General features: G+C 32.7%; 3 protein-coding genes across 4 annotated transcripts in view; 1 reads left to right on the top strand and 2 right to left on the bottom strand.

Moving 5' to 3' along the window:
• Positions 1-1,544: 1,544 nt before the first annotated feature.
• Positions 1,545-12,366, bottom strand: LOC144855914 (choline/ethanolamine transporter flvcr2a-like). Of its 2 annotated transcripts, XM_078713905.1 has the most exons (10): positions 11,846-12,366; positions 11,589-11,724; positions 11,187-11,324; positions 10,943-11,010; positions 10,427-10,530; positions 10,128-10,238; positions 9,723-9,828; positions 8,983-9,094; positions 8,599-8,721; positions 1,547-1,704 (listed from the first exon to the last, which is right to left on the bottom strand). In XM_078713905.1, the coding sequence occupies exons 1-9, from the start codon at positions 12,329-12,331 to the stop codon at positions 8,618-8,620; spliced, it is 1,365 nt and encodes a 454-aa protein (XP_078570031.1). In that variant the 5' UTR covers positions 12,332-12,366; the 3' UTR covers positions 1,547-1,704; positions 8,599-8,617. The 2 variants fall into 2 exon arrangements, with proteins under 2 accessions (XP_078570099.1, XP_078570031.1); XM_078713973.1 differs by lacking the exon at positions 11,187-11,324 and having other exon boundaries at positions 1,545-1,704.
• LOC144835863 (choline/ethanolamine transporter flvcr2a-like) lies at positions 1,662-6,263 on the bottom strand. The gene is made up of 9 exons (XM_078690987.1): positions 5,509-6,263; positions 4,750-4,879; positions 4,159-4,296; positions 3,890-3,957; positions 3,530-3,633; positions 3,039-3,149; positions 2,586-2,691; positions 2,190-2,301; positions 1,662-1,789 (listed from the first exon to the last, which is right to left on the bottom strand). The coding sequence occupies exons 1-9, from the start codon at positions 5,992-5,994 to the stop codon at positions 1,662-1,664; spliced, it is 1,383 nt and encodes a 460-aa protein (XP_078547113.1). The 5' UTR covers positions 5,995-6,263.
• A 7,877-nt stretch (positions 12,367-20,243) lies between the features above and the next one.
• The window catches only part of LOC144835855 (uncharacterized), a 108,905-nt gene continuing 107,622 nt past the window's right edge, over positions 20,244-21,526 (top strand). The window contains exon 1 of the mRNA XM_078690975.1: positions 20,244-20,689. Coding sequence (XP_078547101.1) covers positions 20,335-20,689 — 355 coding nt within the window. The 5' untranslated portion in view covers positions 20,244-20,334. The remainder of the gene's footprint in view (positions 20,690-21,526) is intronic.

Genomic DNA, 21,526 nt, shown 5'->3' with positions numbered 1-21,526 from the left:
AAATAATGTGTAATAATATTGTTTTATATAATATTAATAAACCTTTCCTCGACATTTGGAGAGAGACATTCAAATTAGATACAGTACTCATTAAGTCATTGTTTGTTCAGAATGTATTATTATTGGACGCGACTCTATAGTTCACTATGTCGGTCGGTCTGTCTGTCGGTCCGGTATCACTATGCGTTTTATCGCTTTCTGACCTTATCTTGATATCAGTTTAATCTAGCTAAGTCAATTTTTCACAGTATATTCCTTATGGCCAGGAATCGTTGTGGTTATGTTTTCACGGTGCGCAATAAAAAATTACGCGGTGTACGCACGATTTAACGAAATCACGTTTGTAATCATTTCTTCACAACCATGACCAATATCTGGTCCTTGTATGAAGTATGAGGGCAAAATATAACCTATACCAAACCCCACCTAAAGATGATATCATTAATTAATGCAGAAGTATAATAGCTTGAGTGTTGTGATTAAGGATAGGCCTATTTAGGAATTTACTACTACTATTTTTAAACCTGAAGTTCTTTACTGCAAAAAACCCTCAAAAAACAAACATCGTACCTCAATTCCAATAAAACCAAAGGCAGATGCAAAAGATACCTCCTCAATCCCAAACCATGTCCCTGCAAGTTGTGTCGCCATCCCGTAGGCGCAGGGATGCGCTGCTCCACACATGAATTGACCAATAAAATGTAGAAGTAATGAATTCTGTGATGTCCCAACAAACCGAAACCATGATCCAATACATTGTAGGCTGGTACCGTCTATCATAATAGTTCTTAAGCCAAACCTTTCGGTTATCAACATAACTGGCACAATAAAAATTATGTAAGCTATACCATACGTGGAGCTTAGTAAATCAACGGTGTTCATTGAAACGTCGTAATGTGCAGCTACTACGTCAGATATTGCAGCATATTGTACCCACATAAAAAAGTTTGTCGTCGTAAAAAGAGCAAAGTTAGCCAGCATAATCCATCGTCGTTTGTAAAGCTTACAGCCAGATTCATCAACCAGCAAACACGACTTTTCAGGCTTGTCTTCTTCCATGGTGAACTAGATACCAAATACGCCTAGTCACATGTTCTAATGGATGGCCACATGAAGAAGATTCCGGGTTTAAAAATCCTTTTCAAATATAGTTCAAATGTTAATAACCATACAATAGGTCATTATTGGACATAATGTGTCATTGGACTCTATAGAAACATGTATGTTCTGAACAATTTGACACTAAAAATAATTTCATATGTACAATATTTATGTTATGCGATTTTATGTAGTGCAAAGTTCAAAGGTCAATAATGTTAGAATCGGCCATTTTTTGCAAAAACATGCCATTAGACTAAATATAAATATGTAGTTTTTGAACAGTCTGAGCCATATTTATTATCACACTTTTTTGGGGGTCAAACTAGTTTGTAGTGTAGACAGAGCTTAACATAAAAAAGACAAAACCTATTTGCGTCATGCATATTACCCTCTACCCGACTTCGAAGCTCTGTGGACCACCAAAACAGTATTAAACACAATCACGGCTTCTCCTATTCTTCTTTAAATAGGATATATGTATATACATTTCCCTGATATAATTACTTTATCTTATATAATGATAGAATTATCTCATTTTCTTTATTTGTCACATAATTGTATTATGTCGACAAAATTAGTAATGTCCCGGACGGCGCCCCGTACCTATCATTTATTTTCGACGAGTTGTCCTCTTCTAGGTAGTTGTCCTTGTCAGCATCCTGTCTTCTGTTATTACTAGTTATACACACTATATATATAAACACACATATATCACTGTAAAAATAGTGTTTAGATTTTAAAAATGTATTTTGTACTCACTTTTTCCACACATTTAGCCATAAACATGTTTAGGTATGAAACATGTTTAGGTTCTAAACACATTCTAAACATGTGGTCTGTACGAAATTCAAACAATCCTCCATTTATCATTCATGAAATGCACTTCATGAAACAGTTACGTTGATACCAGCGAAAATATTGGAAACCTCTTCAAAACACTCTAAATAATTGAGCTTGTTTCAGATACAGTATACCTAAAATGTATTTATTACTACAAAAATTGTTTTTATTTTACACGACCTTTGACCTTTATGGAGATTGGAAAATTCCTTGTCCTCTCTCTGTTACTAAAAAATAACAAAACTTACCTGAAGTTGTAACTGGAATGATGAGAATTAGAAAACAAAAACATGCCTTGATAAAAACAGTTTGATCAGACAAGATGACATCAATTGTAAACATCATCAACAATGCAACGACCTAAAAGAACAAAAATCCATTGACATGATACCAGGTTGTCTGAACAATAATATCGAGGTAAGCGCGTTCCAACTAAACCCAGATTCGAACCAGGGACCGAAGAACATTCCGGACTGGGTTACGTTTTTCTACCTCACACAAGACTAACCAGAACGTTCGAACTAGTGGTGATTTTTTACCGTTCAGGCCAAATCATACATAGGCCTACTTATTTCCAACACTATATGGCTGGTCGCTTTAGACGTTCACTTTCTGATATAATAAAGACAATAAGTATTACTTACAAAACCAGTAGTGTTTAGAATTCCTGAGGACATTACTTCAGATTCTGGATACGTTAGTTCTACAGCATGTTCAGTTGCAACGACAAAAAACGAGGACATACAAATACTTAAAAATAAAAGAAAATAACATTATTATAATAATTATGGCTTGGTTATATCTGTCAAATATATGAAAGATTATATCTACTTAATATATAAGGCCCATAAGGCTCTGTCTACACTATCAAACAAGTTCGACAAAAACAAATGTGTGATGTTCCCAAATATGGTAGTGATATTATACTTAAATATGGTAGTGGTATGACATCATCATATGCGCTTAGAGGTTTCACAACATTAGGCGCTATATATCCAGGATATTATTATTATATGGGCACATCACATTGTTTTGTCACATAAAGTTTGATAGTGTAGACAGAGTCTAACGTAAAACAATAACTTCAAAATACTTACAAAAGTATTCCTATAGATATTGTAGTAAGCAATTTAGTGGAATTAGCCAATGAAATTGCAAATAATAATACCGAGGTGGCAATCAGAATAGAAAGCACAATAGTTGTCACTCTATAAGAATTAAAATAGCATTATGATCATAATATAATATATACAAACCATCTTCGTTCTTTCAGATGTAACTTTTATTGTTAAAGTGGAGCTGCGAGTATAAAATATATATTGTTTAATATGTATAAAATATTAGCTTTTGTAACGGTAATGTTAAGTCCACTTATGTATTGTCTTCGGTAAAGCAGAATGACCGATGGTAAAATAAGTTTTTTTTATATAAAAAAAAAGTGGTGTTATGCAGGACTTAATATATATTAAACAAAAGACTTGAACCTTACACCCGTATCTGACCCTGAAATGTAGAGTTTGTGAAATTAAGAGGATTTGATGATAATTTCTTTGGAAACAATTGTACTGATGATAACAATAATTATTACCTGAAATATTTTGACCTATCGAGCCAGATTCCTGAAATCAGTGGCCCAGATATTCCACAAAATATCTTTGCTATACCAAGATGACTCAAGATGGTTGAACTGTCCTATTAATTATTATTGGAATATCCGTTAATATTTTAAAGTATAAAAATAAAAAAAATGTTTGTTTTGTCTCAATATCAACATTAGTCCCCGTCCTGCCCACCAACTAATATGTTTTCTTACTATATAAATAACGAACAAAATAATATTACTAATATTAGATAATGAAAATAGAAAATAATATAAATTATATTAATTTAAATACAACATGATGTAGAAACGATTGACTATCACTACCGTACTAAATAATATACATACCGCGTACGTTAAACTTAAAAAGTCTTTCAATACCAGGGCTATTGTAGTGATGAACCCAACGTTTATACCTGAAAATATGATATATATTATGTTAGTTTGTATTGATTTACCTATTATATTATTACTTTATGATATTTATTTAACAAAATTTAATCAACAAGTTATGGTTAATTACTATTATAACAATAATATAAAAGTAACATGAATAACAATTTATATCTCTGAATAGCACTTTACTTATCAACGAAAAACATTCATTTTCTAAGTACCGAATGCTACTAATAATAGTAAATAATTCCTGTTGCTCAGAATGAATTTAATCGATTGTAGGAAATTATCATTTTTCCCGGCTTTTTTCACATTCATCCGAGGTTTGCTTGGAGGAAGGGGTGGCTTGTTCTCAAATACTGAAAAAAAAGAAAACAAAATATGATCCTTCAACTATCTTTCGACTATATTCATTAAAAACAACCCCCATATTTCAAAGCCATAACATCCCATCTTTTGTCAGGATAAATCGCATATAGGCCTACTTAAAATAAACAGTGCATCATATATGTTTTCAGTCAAATGTAGTCATGATTATAGCAATTAAAATTTCACAACAATATAGGGCCTACAGTACTTGTCTGTTCCATATTATTAAACAAATAATTTGTTTTAAATACATTTAAATATTTAAATTTTAGATGTAGAGAAAAGATGGATAATGCGAGAAATATAAAAGTATAGCATTTTTATGAACATAAATAACTGATAGAATTAGTTTTGATCAAATCGTATAAAGGATAGGAAAAAATATAAGAAATAATTGGGGAAAAATCAAAATACAACAAAAATAAACAATTCATAATTCTTACAAAATGCCGTTATCAACATTAATATCGTCATCACTATTGCAGTAAATAAGAAATAATATTTCATCTGATGTCCAGTATCTGGTCCTTGTACGAAGTATGATGGTAAAATGTAAGCTATACTAATCCCCACCTAAAACACAATGGTATGATTAATTATTGCAGAATTATTCCCAATCATATCAAACAACATAATTTAATATTTTGTAGTTTTAACTAAGTTACTCATTTTTGTATGAAAAAAAACTCCGAAAAAAATAATGTTTTCACCTAATAGGCCTAAATGATAAAATAAACGGTTAAATTCAACCAAAACCCCATTGGCTGACAGCTATTTTTTTCTTTAAATAAATTAGTAAATAATTATTACATTTTTAAAGATATTTACTTCAAAAATTTGCAATAATCTGCAATACGCCTAGTCTTTCCTCAACACAATACATTAAGTTTTAGTTTAAGCTCTTTTATATTTTTGTTGTAACAAGTATTTGTGTGAATGATGTACAGTATAACTCTATATAATTTTATAATTGTTATGTATGTAGTGTATCAAACGACACATTTCCAATTGTATGTATTGTGTATGTAAATGGACAGTAAAAGTTTTTGATTTTTTTTTTTAGGTAAATATTTTTTCCGGTCCAATTTTTGGTCAAAGTGACATTAAAATGGCATATTCAACAACAACATTATTTTTTTCAGGGGACAATACATCTTTAAGTGAAAAGTAATAGTAATCCTAGTAAAATAAATTATTCATACCTCAATTCCAATAAACCCAAGAGCAGATGCAAAAGATATTTCCTCAATCCCAAACCATGTCCCTGCAACTTGTGGCGCCATCCCCATAACAGACGGATGCGCTGCTCCACACATGGACTGACCAATAAAATGTAGAAGTAATGAATTCTGTGATGTCCCAACAAACCGAAACCATGATCCGACACATTGTAGACTAGTACCGCCTATCATAATAGTTCTTAAGCAAAACCTTTCGGTTATTAACATAACTGGCACTATAAAAACTATGTAAGCTATACTATATGTGGAGCTTAGTAAATCAACGGTGTTCATTGAAACGTCGTAATGTGCAGCTACTACGTCAGATATTGCAGCATATTGTACCCACATAAACAAGTTTGTCGTCGTAAAAAGAGCAAAGTTAGCCAGCATAATCCATCGTCGTTTGTAAAGCTTACAGCCAGATTCATCAACCAGCAAACACGACTTTTCAGGCTTGTCTTCCATGATGAACTAAATACCAAATAGGCCAAGGCTCTGATCAATCTTCCATGTCACAAATAAAAATATGCACATATTCTGAGTGCATTCTGTTGATGCACTAAAGCGTGTTGTGTACTTGTATTGTTTAGGCCTACTGGTTTCACATTTTCAAAGGAATTTTGAAAATTATTAAGCATTCAATAACAACTAACGAACACTGAATTGTTATTTAACTGCTTTCAGCTCTTATTATATATTATATCGAAGCGATTATCTCACTTACCATTCACCCGGTTCTCAGACCATAAACAGCAGCACCTCAGTCTTTTGTCTCGTACTTTACGAGAATCGCCTTTTCCATTTCGATGGCAATGCTCTCACAGTATATTTAATAAAGCTCTTATTATATATTATATCAAAGCGATTATCTCACAGTATATTTAATAAAGTAAATATTTAGGCTTAATTATTACTTTTTACTTCTGCTGATTATTAACAATTATTGTCTATTTTCAGTACAAACTTTTGACATAAAACGCAGCATAATGGTATATCTTTAACAAAATATTTAATATATTTTAATGGGCTTGTTTTCTGTAAATAAATATTTTCCAATCACAATATAAAAAATGTTTCTATTTATTATCTAGGTGTCATCAAAATAGTTGTCCATGGCCGATCATAGTAAAGAAATACTAAAGCTCTGTCTACACTATCAAACTTTATGTGACAAATAAATATGATGTGCCCATATATGGACATGATGATGTCATATCATTACCATATATAAGCATATCAATAACATATTTGGGCACATCACACTTTTTTTGGTCAAATTAGTTTGTAGTGTAGACAGAGCTTAACATAAAAAAGACAAAACCTATTTGCGTCATATTACCCTCTACTCGACTTCGAAGCTCTGTGGACCACCAAAACAGTATCTATATATAAATTTACGTAAGGGCAAAATTCGGTAAATCGCGCCTTACTTTTAGAATTTTTACTCGATGGTATATAAAGTTGGTTCGTACTTTCGCTACTGATTTTAACCTAATATAACCCTGTTTAATAATTAAATTGAGTTAGATAGTTTGTTATTGACGATTAAAACAAATTTAGGTTCAACGATTTGTCCCAAATAGGGGTGTTTTTGTATACACTGTCTAATGGATGTGCATCTTGAAAAATACCCGCACACAATAATACGAGTTTCCTATCTCCTCCTACGATAATTGTTTGGTCGAACAGCTAGAGTACAGCATCATAATGTTGAAGACAATTAATGAAGAAAAAATACTATGTTGATAGATTTAATATACGTTTATACAAATGTATTGATTTGCGATGAATGGAACATTCCAAATTATTTGGTTTAACCATAGAGGTATACCTCCATGGTTTAACACAAGTAGGTAAATTTATGGGCCCTTGGAGAATAAACATAAATAGTATTGCAATGCTGTACAATACTGTAAATATGCATTGTAATACTTTTGATCGCCATTTGAATCGCAAATTTCTTACTGTGAGTTTTGGTACTGTTAGATATAATATAAACAAAATATATACAAACTAGAGGGTACTCCGAGAGTACAAACCTCCGCCTACTGTAAAATTCCCCCTGAATATTTTTTTTTTACATTTTTTTTTATTAGTTCTAAGTGTAAATATGTTAACTGCAAACTACAAAGTTGTGGATGACAGTGTGGTGTAATGGTTATGTATCCAGCCTCTCACAGTTGAGATCGCTGGTTCAAGTCCCACTGAGGTTTTTTTTTTAAATTATTTTTTTATTTCATTTTTTTTAGTTTTTTGTGGACATTGATCTTTGACCCTGACCCTTCAAAATTTAACCACAATTATATGATGTGTCATTGATCATTGTGGCTAAGTTTGGTGAGAATCGGATAAAAACTGTGGTCTCTAGGCAGTAAAATAGTTTTTTGTTAGTTGTGACCTTGACCTATGACCTTTTCCCCTCAAATTCGAACTCGTCCGAGCTTTTCGGCCATAGATCATTGTTGCCAAATTTGGTGAGAATCGGATAAAAACTGTGGCCTCCAGGCTGTTCACAGACACACAAACACACACACACACAAACATACAGGGTTGAAAACATAACCTCCTTGGCGGAGGTAATAAACTTTATTACTATTAGTGTGGGTAGGCCCTACTGTTAGATTATAAACACATAATATACAAATAAACTTTATTACTGACAGTTGCTTCTCAACGTTTGTATTAATTAATAATTACAAAAAATATAAACGTCGTAGAGATGTATTGTTACATGTACTTTACTATTTCAATCGACAGTGACAGTTTAACAAAGTATTAAATCGCAAATGTTTTACTGTATTTAGCGGTATATTATTTATAGGCCTATAAAACATTAAAAAAAATAAGAGATAAGATAAGAATATGTTTAAAAATTGTTCCTTCTTCATCCCTCAACCCTAATGTTATATACAAAACACAAATTGGGTTTGTTTAAATGAGTACAAATACAACATTTTGACTCATATTGTGATAAGTTTTTCTTTCGGAAGTAATCCCCAAGGGGCTAATTTTAGTTAAGTACATAAATATAAATATGATATATGTATATACATTTTCCTGACCCCGTACCTATCATTTATTTTCATTTTCAATCCAGTGTGCTTTCCATCAACTTAGTGTCCGACGAGTTGTCCTCTTCTAGGTAGTTGTCCGTGTCAGCATCCTGTCTTCTGTTATTACTAGTTATACACACTATATATAAAAACACACATATTTCACTGTAAAAATAGTGTTTAGATTTTAAAAATGTATTTTGTACATCTATTTTGTACATTTATAAAATAGACTTGTTTAGATATGAAAGGTTCTAAACATATTCTAAACATGTGGTCTGTACGCAATTCAAACAATCCTCCGTTTATCATTCATGAAATGCATTTCATGAAACAGTTACGTTGATACCAGCGAAAATTTTGGAAACCTCTTCAAAATACTCCAAACAATTGAGCTTACCTGAAGTTGTAACTGGAATGATGAGAATTAGAAAACAAAAACATGCCTTGATAAAAACAGTTTGATCAGACAAGATGACATCAATTGTAAACATCATCAACAATGCAACGGCCTAAAAGAAAAAAACTCCATTGACAGTCGTTCGTTAAGGCGAAAAAATACTGTCCTTAAGGCGAAAAAAAAAAGATGTTCTCCCTATGGGTAGAGATATATATATATATATATATATATATATGACAATGCTGTGGGTATCAGTGGCTGGATCTCAATGAAGATACAAAAAACGATAAAGTAAAACAGAGCTTCCGGGCAACACTAGACCTTCATCAGTGCAAGTGAAGGAATTTGGATAAAGTCATAGCATAAGAACTGGCAAGTGCTGCCTTGGTGGACAGGAATAAAAGAAATATAACAAAAGAGACTGGTTGGTGAATGGTGGGTGGAGACTGAATAAAAGTAGAAAACAAAGAAGGTAGTTTGATAGATATAAACCATTTTGGAATGGAACTAAAAAACAGCTAAAATGGTGGTTAATATTGAAACTTCAATGGAATAATTTTACCGATCTGGGAGTATGTAATGTTAAGTCCAAAAGGTTTTGTGGTTTTAAGTAGTAATTCCCAGTGGTTTTCTTTGTCTTTGCGAGTTTTGTCGCTACATTTGACATATATATATATAATATATACAACCGAAATAAACGCTTTAGACGCCCACTTCCTGATATAAGGAAAATTACTTACAAAACCAGTAGTGTTTAGAATTCCTGAGGACATTACTTCAGATTCTGGATACGTTAGTTCTACAGCATGTTCAGTTGCAACGACAAAAAACGAGGATATAAAAATACTTGAAATAAAAGAAAATAACATTATTATAATAATTATTATTAAACCATCGTAACATATGGCTTGGTTATATCTGTCAAATATATGAAAGATTCTATCTACTTAATATATAAGGCCCATAAGGCTCTGTCTACACTATCAAACTTTAAGTTACAAAAAAGTGTGGTAGTGTTATGCTTAAATATGGTACTGATATGACATCGTCATATCCATATATGGGCACATCACATTGTTTTTTCATAATAAGGTTTGATAGTGTAGACAGAGCCTAACGTGAAACAATAACTTCAAAATACTTACAAAAATATTCCCATAGATATTGTAGTAAGCAATTCAGTGGCATTAGCCAATGAAATTGCAAATAATAATACCGAGGTGGCAATCAGAATAGAAAGCACAATAGTTGTCACCCTATAAGAATTAAAATAGCATTAAGATCATAATATAATATTTACAAACCATCTTCATTCTTTCAAATCTAATTTTTTTTTTATTGTTAAAGGGAAGCTCCGGGTTCGTAAATTGAGAGGATGTGATATTGGTAATAATTACTTTGGAAAAAATTGTACCGATATGAGAACGATAAAAATAATTATTACCTGAAATATTTTGACCTATCGAGCCAGATTCCTGAAATCAGTGGCCCAGATATTCCACAAAATATCTTTGCTATACCAAGATGACTCAAGATGGTTGAACTGTCCTATTAATTATTATTGGAATATGTTTTATTATTATATAAGTATAAAAATGAAATATTAGTCCCCGTCCTGCCCACCAACTAATATGTTTTCATACTATATAAAAATAATGAATAAAATAATATTACTAATGTTAATAATGAAAATAGATAATAATATAAATTGTATTAATTTAAATACAACATGATGTTTTCTGTTATTTATTTTTAGTTTATGTATTTTTATTTTCTTCTTTTTCGTATTCGTATTTAATGTTATCTTGGGGTGGGTCAAACTTAAAATCTTTCTAACTTATATGACTCTCCCCCCACATGATTACTCCATTGTATATATTATCCTGTATGTTATTATAATGTGGAAATAAATTAAATTGAAACGATTGGCTATCACTATCGTACTAAATAAAATACATACCGTATACGTTAAACTTAAAAAGTCTTTCAATACTAGGCCTATTGTATTGAGGAACCCAACGTTTATACCTGAAAATATGATATATATATTATGTTATTACTTGATGGTATTTATTTAAAACAATTTAATCAACAAGTTATGGTTAATTTCTATTATGAAAATAATATAAAAGTAACATGAATAACAATTTATATCTCTGAATAGCACTTTACTTATCAACGAAAAACATTCATTTTCTAAGTACCGAATGCTACTAATAATAGTAAATAATTCCTGTTGCTCAGAATGTATTTAATTGATTGTAGGAAATTGTCCTTTTTCCCGGCTTTTTTCACATTCATCCTAGGTTTGCTTGGAGGAAGGGGTGGCTTGTTCTCAAATACTGAAAAAAAAAAGAAACCAAAATATGATCCTAACCCTCAACTATCCTTCGACTATATCCAATAAAAACAACCCCCATAATTCAAAGCCACAACATTCCATCTTTTGTCAATTTCAGACAGCAGGATTATCGTATGTAGGCCCACTTAAAATAAACAGTGCATCATATTGGTTTTCAATCAAATGTAGTCATGATTGTAGCAATTGAAATTTCACAATATACTTGCTGGTTCCATATTAATAAACAACAATTCATAAATCTTACCAAATGCCGTAATCAACATTAATATCGTCATCACTATTGCAGTGAATAGGAAATAATATTTCATTTGATGTCCAATAGGCCTATCTGGTCCTTGTACGAAGTATGAGGGTAAAATATAGGCCATACCAACCCCTACCTAAAAACACAATGATTAATTATTGCAGAATTACTCCCAATCAAGTCAAACAACATAATTGAATATTTTAATATTCACTTAAAAGTGATAAGTAATGGTAATTCTAGTAAATTATTCATACCTCAATTCCAATAAACCCAAGAGCAGATGCAAAAGATACCTCCTCAATCCCAAACCATGTCCCTGCAACTTGTGGCGCCATCCCCATAACAGACGGCTGCGCTGCTCCACACATGGACTGACCAATAAAATGTAGAAGTAATGAATCCTGTGATGTCCCAACAAACCGAAACCATGATCCAACACACTGTACGCTAGTACCGAGCATTATAATAGTTCTTAAGCCAAACCTTTCGGTTATCAGCATAACTGGCACAATAAAAACTATGTAAGCTATAGAAACCGTGGAACTTAGAAAATCAACAGTCTTCGTTGAAACGTCGTAATGTGCAGCTACTACGTCAGATATTGCAGCATATTGTACCCACATAAACAAGTTTGTCGTCGCAAAAAGAGCAAAGTTAGCCAGCATAATCCATCGTCGTTTGTAAAGCTTACAGCCAGATTCATCAACCAGCAAACATGACTTTTCAGGCTTGTCTTCCATGATGAACTAAATACAAAATAGTCCTAGGCTACTGACCAATCTTTCTATTGATGTAGTGATGCGTGTTATACTGTGCTTTATTTTCCAATTTTCAACCGGATTAGTAGGCCCTATTCAACCTAGCAAATAACAATACATCGTGCTTGCTTTACAACTTATCGGTTGAAGTGATACCGTTCCATTTCGACAGCGATAATATACTGTCATGGCCAAATCATAGAGGAAATATTCCTCCATGGCCAAATCAAATCATTAACTAATCACTTTTGGAAAAAAATACTATTATACAGTATACAGTACAGTATTTCATTATCACCGTTGGTACAATAATAATTGTGTACTTTTCACAAATTGTAACACTGTTGATGTAAATAGCAGCTTAAGTCAAATGTAGGATATGTCCTGACTTTAACTTTAGAAAGTCATGACTCACTTCATTCCCCTAAAAGCATGGATTACATTGGATATCATACTTGACTTTATATTGATTCAAAATGGCGACCTATTTATAAAATGTGCTTAAAATCTAAATATGGTAGATTCACGATCTTAGTGTCCAAATAGAAATCCATTAGATTTATAATAAATATGATTAGGTTAAAAGATAATTGTATTTAGGCCTAACTGGCTGCCTAATTTTTCTAAAAAGTGGAACTAATTAGGCTAGATAAATGATCTTGGTGTCTAAATTCATGTTTTTTCAGGCAAGGAATCCATTAAATCTATAATAAATACATTTAAATAGTTTGATTAATTAATATTTTAAGTTAAATGAACAGTAGCTAACATTTTTCAAAATGGTTACCTAATTTATCTGTTCATGAAATCGAAAATCTGGAATTTGTTTCACAAATTGGTAAAGATTTAGTTTGTATAGAGCCATGACTAGGATTTTAAAGCCTCAGCTTTTGTTGAATCCATTTGCATGTAACTTCACAGATGTTTCAGCTTGAGATTTTTGTCCTAGACTATCACCAACCTGATGCGTACCTTTTACATTATGCCTACAGTTTTAAAGTTATCTTTCCAAAACGTCTTGAATTCGCTTGAGTCTCACCATGTAATAATGTAACCGTATTTTAATGAACTATTGTTTCTTTGCCCTTTTATTTGTCAATTTTAAAGCACTAAATAGATAACATCTTTTTTTATTGTGTGCCTTTAATGCCTGGTAGGCCCATGTGAACCGAGGTACATACAGCCTGTACTCATCAAATATACATTTATATTACGCCAATTAAAACAAAATGTCAAAGTATCCAGTAATTTGCTAAATAAATGAGTTTTTAAATTAGTTTTAAATGAATGTTTGACAAAAGGTGGGAGTTCGTTTCAAAGAGAGAATGCAAAAAAAGGAAAGGCGACGAAATGGAAAATATCGAGGAACAAGTTGTGTTTATGTTTTCATTCATGAATAGCGCCATCTGTTTGGTAGAATAAGTGAAAATAAGTTGTCCCCGTGACAGATTGTCTCACAGAACTGTATGTTCATTTATTTCCAAAAAATTAATGCATTTCAGTTCTTTTCTGTCTTGGGTTTAGTAATATTATATAGGCGATCGTGTAGACACGGTTTATTAAACAAGTTCGTTATTATGGTTTCGTGGTACACCATGACTCCATGATTCAATATACTAAGGTACGGGAATGTTGGAAGTGATGCTATATAAATAAATGAGTTTATAATGTTACTGGTTGTAAACGTGTTGCTCTTGAATAGTAGGAATGTTTCTGAGGTGTCTGAGATGCGGATTTGTTGGCAGGGTTTATTAAACAGTTTCGGTAAACGAGCTCTGTGATATAATAGTAGGAACTTTTATGTTTGTTGTTAAATGAAAACAGACAACAATTAGGTAGACGCTTAAGAGTTAATTAATGGTGAGATACATAATGTAAAATGTTTTATATAGTACTGTGGTAAGGAGATTTTTATGCAAGATGCATTGATATGAGTTAGACAATTTAGGTTGCAATTGTAAGTATAGTATTTGTACTGAATTCGAAACGTTTGAAAATTCCGCGGCGTGTTCTGCCAGTTGTACACTCCAGTTGTTGTCGGCTATGTGCACCGTAAAGCGTGGTTCCAACTAGCGACGCAACGTAACGCATACGACGCAATGTAAGAAAATGCCCTTCCAATCATTGTGTTTGCCCCCGCCTGCGTGAAATCAAACCTGCGATGTTTGCAGCACTATTGCGTCGTCGGTTCCCACTTCTGATTGCACAATACAGCACTTTGCGTCAATACGTCACTGCGTTGCGTTACGTTGCGTCGCTAGTGGGAACCACGCTTAATGAGTTAAGCTTGATTCCCACTAGCGACGCAATGACGTAACGCAAGATAACTTATTTGACCAATCGTAAGCGATGGATTATTCGAACAGTGGCTTGTAATTGATCAACTAGCTTGCGTTACGCGTACGTCCTTGCGTTGTGTATCTAGTGGAAACTACGCTTTACCGGCAAAAATGGCGTAATTTATAGCGTGTCCCTATTTGGATGCCGTGACGTCACACCCTAAAAAATTATATTTTTAAATGCCAAAAACAGATAAATGCAATTTCGGCTTAATTAATTTAACATTAGGCCTACTCTTTCAATTTGTGGCTTCGGTTGACGTGTGAAGCTCTGTCTACACTATCAAACTTTATGTGACAAAAAATGTGATGTGCCCATATATGTAGATGATGGTGTCATATCACTACCATATTTGGGTATATTACTACCATATTTGGGCACATCAAACTTTCCTTTTTGTCAAACTAGTTTTATAGTGTAGAAAGAGATTTAGACAAAAGATATAGGGAATTTTCATGAATTCTTCGATATTTCTCTACGTAACCGAATTTAATTTAGTTTTTCGCCTGAAGCAATATGCGGGAACATTGCGTCGACGAGTAAATATATATTCTTTTACAAGGAAACCAACAGGGAAGTTTTGAGGGAAAACGTAAAATTAGATTTGTTTTTGTCACAATTATACTGAATTCAGTATAAACAATTAGAAACGTTTCATTTCATTCCGTTTTACTTCCTCATTGGCAGAGGACCAAGCAAGGTATACAAATCGGATTGTTCCCATGTGAATGACAAGTGTATCTTTCTATCTAACGCAAAATTATTTACTGTAACCATAAGCGGAAGTAAATGAAGTTTGAGAACATCTGAATAGTACCCACGTTACCATCAAGATACTTTCTTACTTTTTTAAAAATAATATCGGATAAATAAACAACTTATGTTTTATTCCCTACCACAATATTTCCACCAAGAGTTAGGACATTTTGAAGTGTTTCCAATCTGCTGGGACCTCGGGGCCCGCCAAGAACAATTAGTAGTAAACATTGTGTTTAACGAACAAACGTACAAACTCTCTGTATCGATATGATAGTCTATGGTGAGCACACGGACCTATTTGCCCACATCCGTAAAAAAAACCGACGTTTTATCCGATTTTCCTGTCGGATGAATTGTAGTAACACACCTTGCCGATAGCTTTTTAAGCATCTACTAAAGGAATGTGTTTGGTCGGTAAGATAATACTAATTTCACGTAGGCCTACTTCCTTGAATGGGTCACCTCATGGATTGCAATCTTATTTCTTAATATCAGTACAAGTTAAGGCAACACGTAGGCCTACTGAGATCCAGGAGTAAAATAAAAGGTGTTGTGTAGTTTGTATCAAGAGGAAGATTATCGATTGATTATTCTTATCAATAAGTAATCCCCACTTTCCATGGTAAGTTTTTTCAGATAAACTTATGTAATAGGCTTTAATTAATCAGATGAAAAATAATCAGATGGTAGGCTTGCCTTCAATTCCATTGCAAACACATGGATGTAAACCCTGTGGGTGACTACAGCCTGTGGATTGTCTGCAGTGCCTATGGTGATGAGTTTTAGGCCCTGTTCAGACCCATGGCGTTAGACCGTTTTAGCGTACGACGCTAAAAGAATGTGTGTCTGAACAGTTGGGGATTAGCGTACAACGCGTTGTACAACGGTTGTAACGTTGTAGTGGAAAACGGTTGATAGTACCGTTTTAGCGTACGACGCTACTGTAAGTCAACGTTGTATCCAATCAGAACGTTTCCTGTTATGACGCGAAACAAGGTTTGACCTAGGCTGACATCTTGTATCGTCAATGTGTGAGAGATGGATTTCAACAACAAAGAGGCCAGAATAAATAAGGCCTAACTAGGCTACAAATACAACTGTAGGCTACAAACTACATGTATCAACTGATTACCATTATATTTTCTAACAAATGACATAAATAAATGTACCTTGTATTTAAACAGTGACTACGATCCCTTCCCCTTAGGTAGGCCTAGCTAAAGAGCCATTCACGCATTTCATTCAAGCTAAAAACTAGCGTGGTAGGACATCAAGTCACTCATTAAATATATACAAGGCAGACTAGACTGGACAAGTTTAATGCTGAAAACCCCCTAACTCCTAAAAAAATAAGTAAACAAACAAGGGGAGCTGTGTCTTTTTTATTAGCAAGTTAAGGGTTTTTTTTTAACTGACTGGTCTGGACTAATCACAATCAATTTTTTCTACCCACCCATGTGGCTAACACAATCTCCATCTTCATTATTAGGAGGCCTGCTTTATTTTCGTAACACAAGAGCCTGGGGAAAATGTTTTTTACTACAAAATAAAACAATAGAAACAGAAATTTGGCTTTACTATATTTTTCTTTTTTAAATAAATGCTGAGGTATGTTTTATTTACGGCAAATTTTGTCATAATTGTAGGGCTGAGATCTAGGCCTATATACAGTGGAAATAACTATGAAAACACGTGGGTAAGAGCACATGAATATGCAACTAGAAACCACCTGAGTGACGCACTTCCGTTGTAACGATAATCGTACGCTATGGGTCTGAACACCTCATTTTTTTCTCTGCGGTTTGTAATGTGACCTTGCTAGTAACGTTGTACGCTAAAACGGACTAACGCCATGGGTCTGAACATAGCCTTAATTTCAACCAAAGGCTTTTATTTAAACAAGGCCAACAGCCATTAAGTCGCGTGCTACAATGCATAGTGATACCGGACCGACAGACAGACCGACAGACCGACAGACAGACCGACCGACCGACCGACCGACCGACCGACATAGGGAACTATAGAGTCGTGTCCACGCGACTAAAATAACTTTATTTTTCAGTTAACTTTTTATAATGTGTATCGGGAATTGAACTCTCAGTTGCTACTGGATTATGTCCATTAACACATACGATGAATTGTTCTTGGCCTAAAGATTTACGGTATACTGTATAAATGCACTTTTGCAAAAATGAGTTGGGTTGAATATTATTTGTATATATTTTACGCAGCTATACTGTTTAATGTATGAAAAAAGTGTCTCCATGACTTCTGTGATTTTAATAGACTTATCTTCTAACTGGGAGGTCATGTTCGAATAATAACAGGAACATTCTTCTATAGGCCTATATAAATTTACGTAAGGGCAAAATTCGGTAAATCGCGCGTTATTTCTAGAATGTTTACTCGATGGTATATAAAGTTGGTAGAATCTCGGTACTGATTTTAACCACCTGATGTAGCCTAACCCTGTTTACTAATTAAATTTAGTTAGATAATTAGTTATTGATAATTAAAACGAATTTAGGTTCAACGATTTGCCCCAAATAGGGGTGTTTTCCGATCGTGGTATACACTGTCTAATGGATGTCCTCTTGAAAAATACCTGCACACAATAATACGAGAATGCTTCACATTTTTAGCATTTATTCCACATTTATTTAGTCATCAATTACAGTACATCATAATTACAGTACAACAGAAAACAGGGATCCTGCATAAAAAAGCTGTAGCTTCGTTTTTTTGTAGGACCCTTTTACATAAGAACAAGTATATAGAACTTAAATAAAACGTGTTGTTAATCAGCATATAGTGATAAAAAGTATTTTTTTACCTGTTTTTTTATACATTTGTTTTGTTTCTTTAAAATAACCGGTTTATTACCACCATTACAAGTGAATTCTTTCCACAATTTTGTTCCATATATGTGTATAAACTGTTGACTGCAAGTTAGTCTTGTGAAGGGAATTTCGAATTCAGTTTCTGTTCTGAGGTTATGAGTAGGCCTAATACTGTCACAGTAATTTAAAATATTTAAAATGTGATGTTTTCCTATCTCCTCCTACGATAATTGTTTTTAATAGCTGAAAACCGGTTGAACAGCTCGAGTACAGTATCATAATGTTGAAAACAGGCCGATTTTCTTTAAAAAATACTATTTTTATAGATTTAATAAAACTGAGATATAGTATTGCTATATATAGCCATGCCTACTTTTGATACACATGCTGGAAGAATAAAAAGTAAAAACGTGAGGCTATAAAAGTATGAGATAAACTATACAAATTGCCCAATATGTTGTTTATTCTGTTAGTGATCGATGGGCCAAAGGTCAATCGATTATTGTTAACCTGGATCTAGACTGTCAAATTTGTATATAACCACTTCCTTTGTTTATCCATGTAACTTCCTGGTTGGTGGTGTGTATAACAGGATTTTTACAGCAGTCGTTTTATCCGTTTTATCTAAGAAGTGATAGTCTTGTTTATCGTGTAAACACACATTAACAAAGTTCTATGGTTCAGATTTGTTAGTGTTTTGTAATTATTTTTATATTACGTAAGGTTATTTTGTATTCAATATAACAATTATAGAGTCAAAGTCAAACGAAACATTTAACAAATCCTAATATTAATGAGCGAAATAAAATTGACGTTCTAATAGTTATAATAAAAGCATGGAAGGCAAAAACTACCTCCATGATGAAAGTGAACAAAATTAATAAGCAGGTCAATTTATCATTGTTTTATCAGGGAGATTTTACATTGTTTATCTGTATTTTTTCGCCATTATTTTTTTTCCTATTTTATGCACCTCTGTATCAAGTTTTACACCGATTAAAAGTGTGAATCAAAATAAATAAAAATTATACCACGTAACACCAATCAGAAGATTACAAAAGAAGTTACACCCCGAAATTTATGTACTAAAAATAATAACGAGAAATTAGGGAACCCGATTTCATCAATAATTGTTACATATATTTATTTTATATATTTATTTTATTGTTACATCTTGAGGCCTATAATTATATGCTGTTCCTTGTGTATTGATTATCGCTGTACATTTACGTCCCTTATTGGAACCTATAAAACTCAGTCTTAGGGTTTTTCTGCACGCATGAATCATAAAAGATGAATTAAAAGTACATAACATACTCTGAGACTTGTATCTGATTTACGCTTGTCAGATGTGTGGTCTAGTGACAGGTGCAGAATCATGTGCAAATGGGCCGCATTCAACAATTTCGATGATATGTATATTAAAATGATCATCATTAACACATAACGGTAGCGTTCCTTTACAATAATGGTAAAAATACGCATCTAGAAGCTTAGATAAAATACTTAATCTATAGGCCTACGTGATCAAATGAAATGTTGCCATATAAGTAAATACCTACGTAGTCATTTAAATATATATTTGGAATTTGGAACAGATATCATAGTTTGTAACCGGGTTGTGTTTATGAAATCACGTGATGTTTTATGTATTTTAACTCCAAATGGATCAAACGATTGTATTTGCATCAGGCTAATAGACTTACTATAAAACTGAAGCTCCGCCTATGAAAGTATATAATTCGTATCTAATCAAAGGTGTTTAGTGGTTGCCATGGTATCATTTGATTGCGATAACATTGTTGTAAAACCAAGACCAAATACCTTTACTAGATTTTATATATAATATACTGAAACTCCGCCTACTTTTTAAAACTTGAACTATATTGGTATTTCAAGTATATATAGTATATATATTATATAGGAGTCATTTGAATGCGACAACACCACATGTACACTGTACTTATTGTATATTGTAAAACAATTTGTTTTCACTTAAAGTTTTCGTTGTTTATTACAGAACCTATGTAAGAAAATAGATTACGAATGGAAGTGAAGAAAGGAATACCGGTTGTTAGGTATTCCTTTACTTCTATCGCTGTTCTTCTGTTAACGTTGGTCATCATCGGGAATGTCCAGGCTGTGTGTCCAAATCTTCCCGGTCCAAGTACGTTAACAATTCCTGAAGGAGATACATGTACTATTACAGCCCAGGCCTACACGTTTAATCAGATTGATATTTACGGAACACTTGTTATTGATGTATCTAGTTATGAATCTTCTCTGGAACTGACTGCTACCACCGCGGTCAATATAGGAACGAAGGGTATCATTGACGCTAATGGCGCTGGACATGGACCAGCCACAGGGTCAGGTGCTGGTGACGCAACTGGATCTGGTGGTAGGCCTAATATATTTATATTTTAATCTTTTTGATTCAATGTTCTTTTTTAATAAAAATCTGTAAACATTTTCTCTTCACATTCTAAAACTTTTTGATTAGGCCTACATTTTATGTTTTGGTAAAATTAAATTATGTCAAAAATATTCATAATCTAAAACTTTTTGATTACATTTTTTGTTTTGGTCAAAAATTCATACTAACACTTGTTGTTATCAATTTTATTTATTACCATTTAATATAGGTACAAATAATCAGTAATAAGTAAAATTGTATTATCTTAGAAAAGAGAGAATAATTTGCTCCAAACAATAGGCCTAACAGATTAAAATCGTTAACATTTATTTTTTAAAAATCAAACATTAATCTTAAAAATATAGCATCTAAACATACAGGATGGATTGTTAAAACACTTACTGTCACCCATCTCCATTTCAATGGATAATATGGAAGTCACAACTTATATCTTTTAAAAATGAATGCAAGAAATACTGTATCTTCAGCAATGCTGTTTGTCTTTGATACATAGATAAAAATATTATAATAGCAACAAATTTAATTTAATATTTTCTATTTTTAATAAGCAATTTCAGTAAAATATAAAACACTGGTGGTTCAAAAACTTGTATTCAATTCAATCTTTTATTTCGGAATCTCTGGTCCATAGAAAGTAAAAATTACATATAAATGAAATAAAAATAAACAAGACTAATTACTATACTACTCCTCTTAGGATGGCATTCCACCTGGAGAGCATCTTAGACTGAAATATTACGTTGCTTATAATCGTTGAGACTAAAACATTTTCACTTGCATTTAGTCTACCCATCAGGCCAT

Source organism: Antedon bifida, chromosome 1, assembly GCF_963402885.1.
Source record: "Antedon bifida chromosome 1, ecAntBifi1.1, whole genome shotgun sequence".
Classification (NCBI taxonomy): domain Eukaryota; kingdom Metazoa; phylum Echinodermata; class Crinoidea; order Comatulida; family Antedonidae; genus Antedon; species Antedon bifida.
The sequence above is the reverse complement of the archived record's forward strand: the minus strand, read 5'-3'. Positions and strand labels throughout refer to the sequence as shown.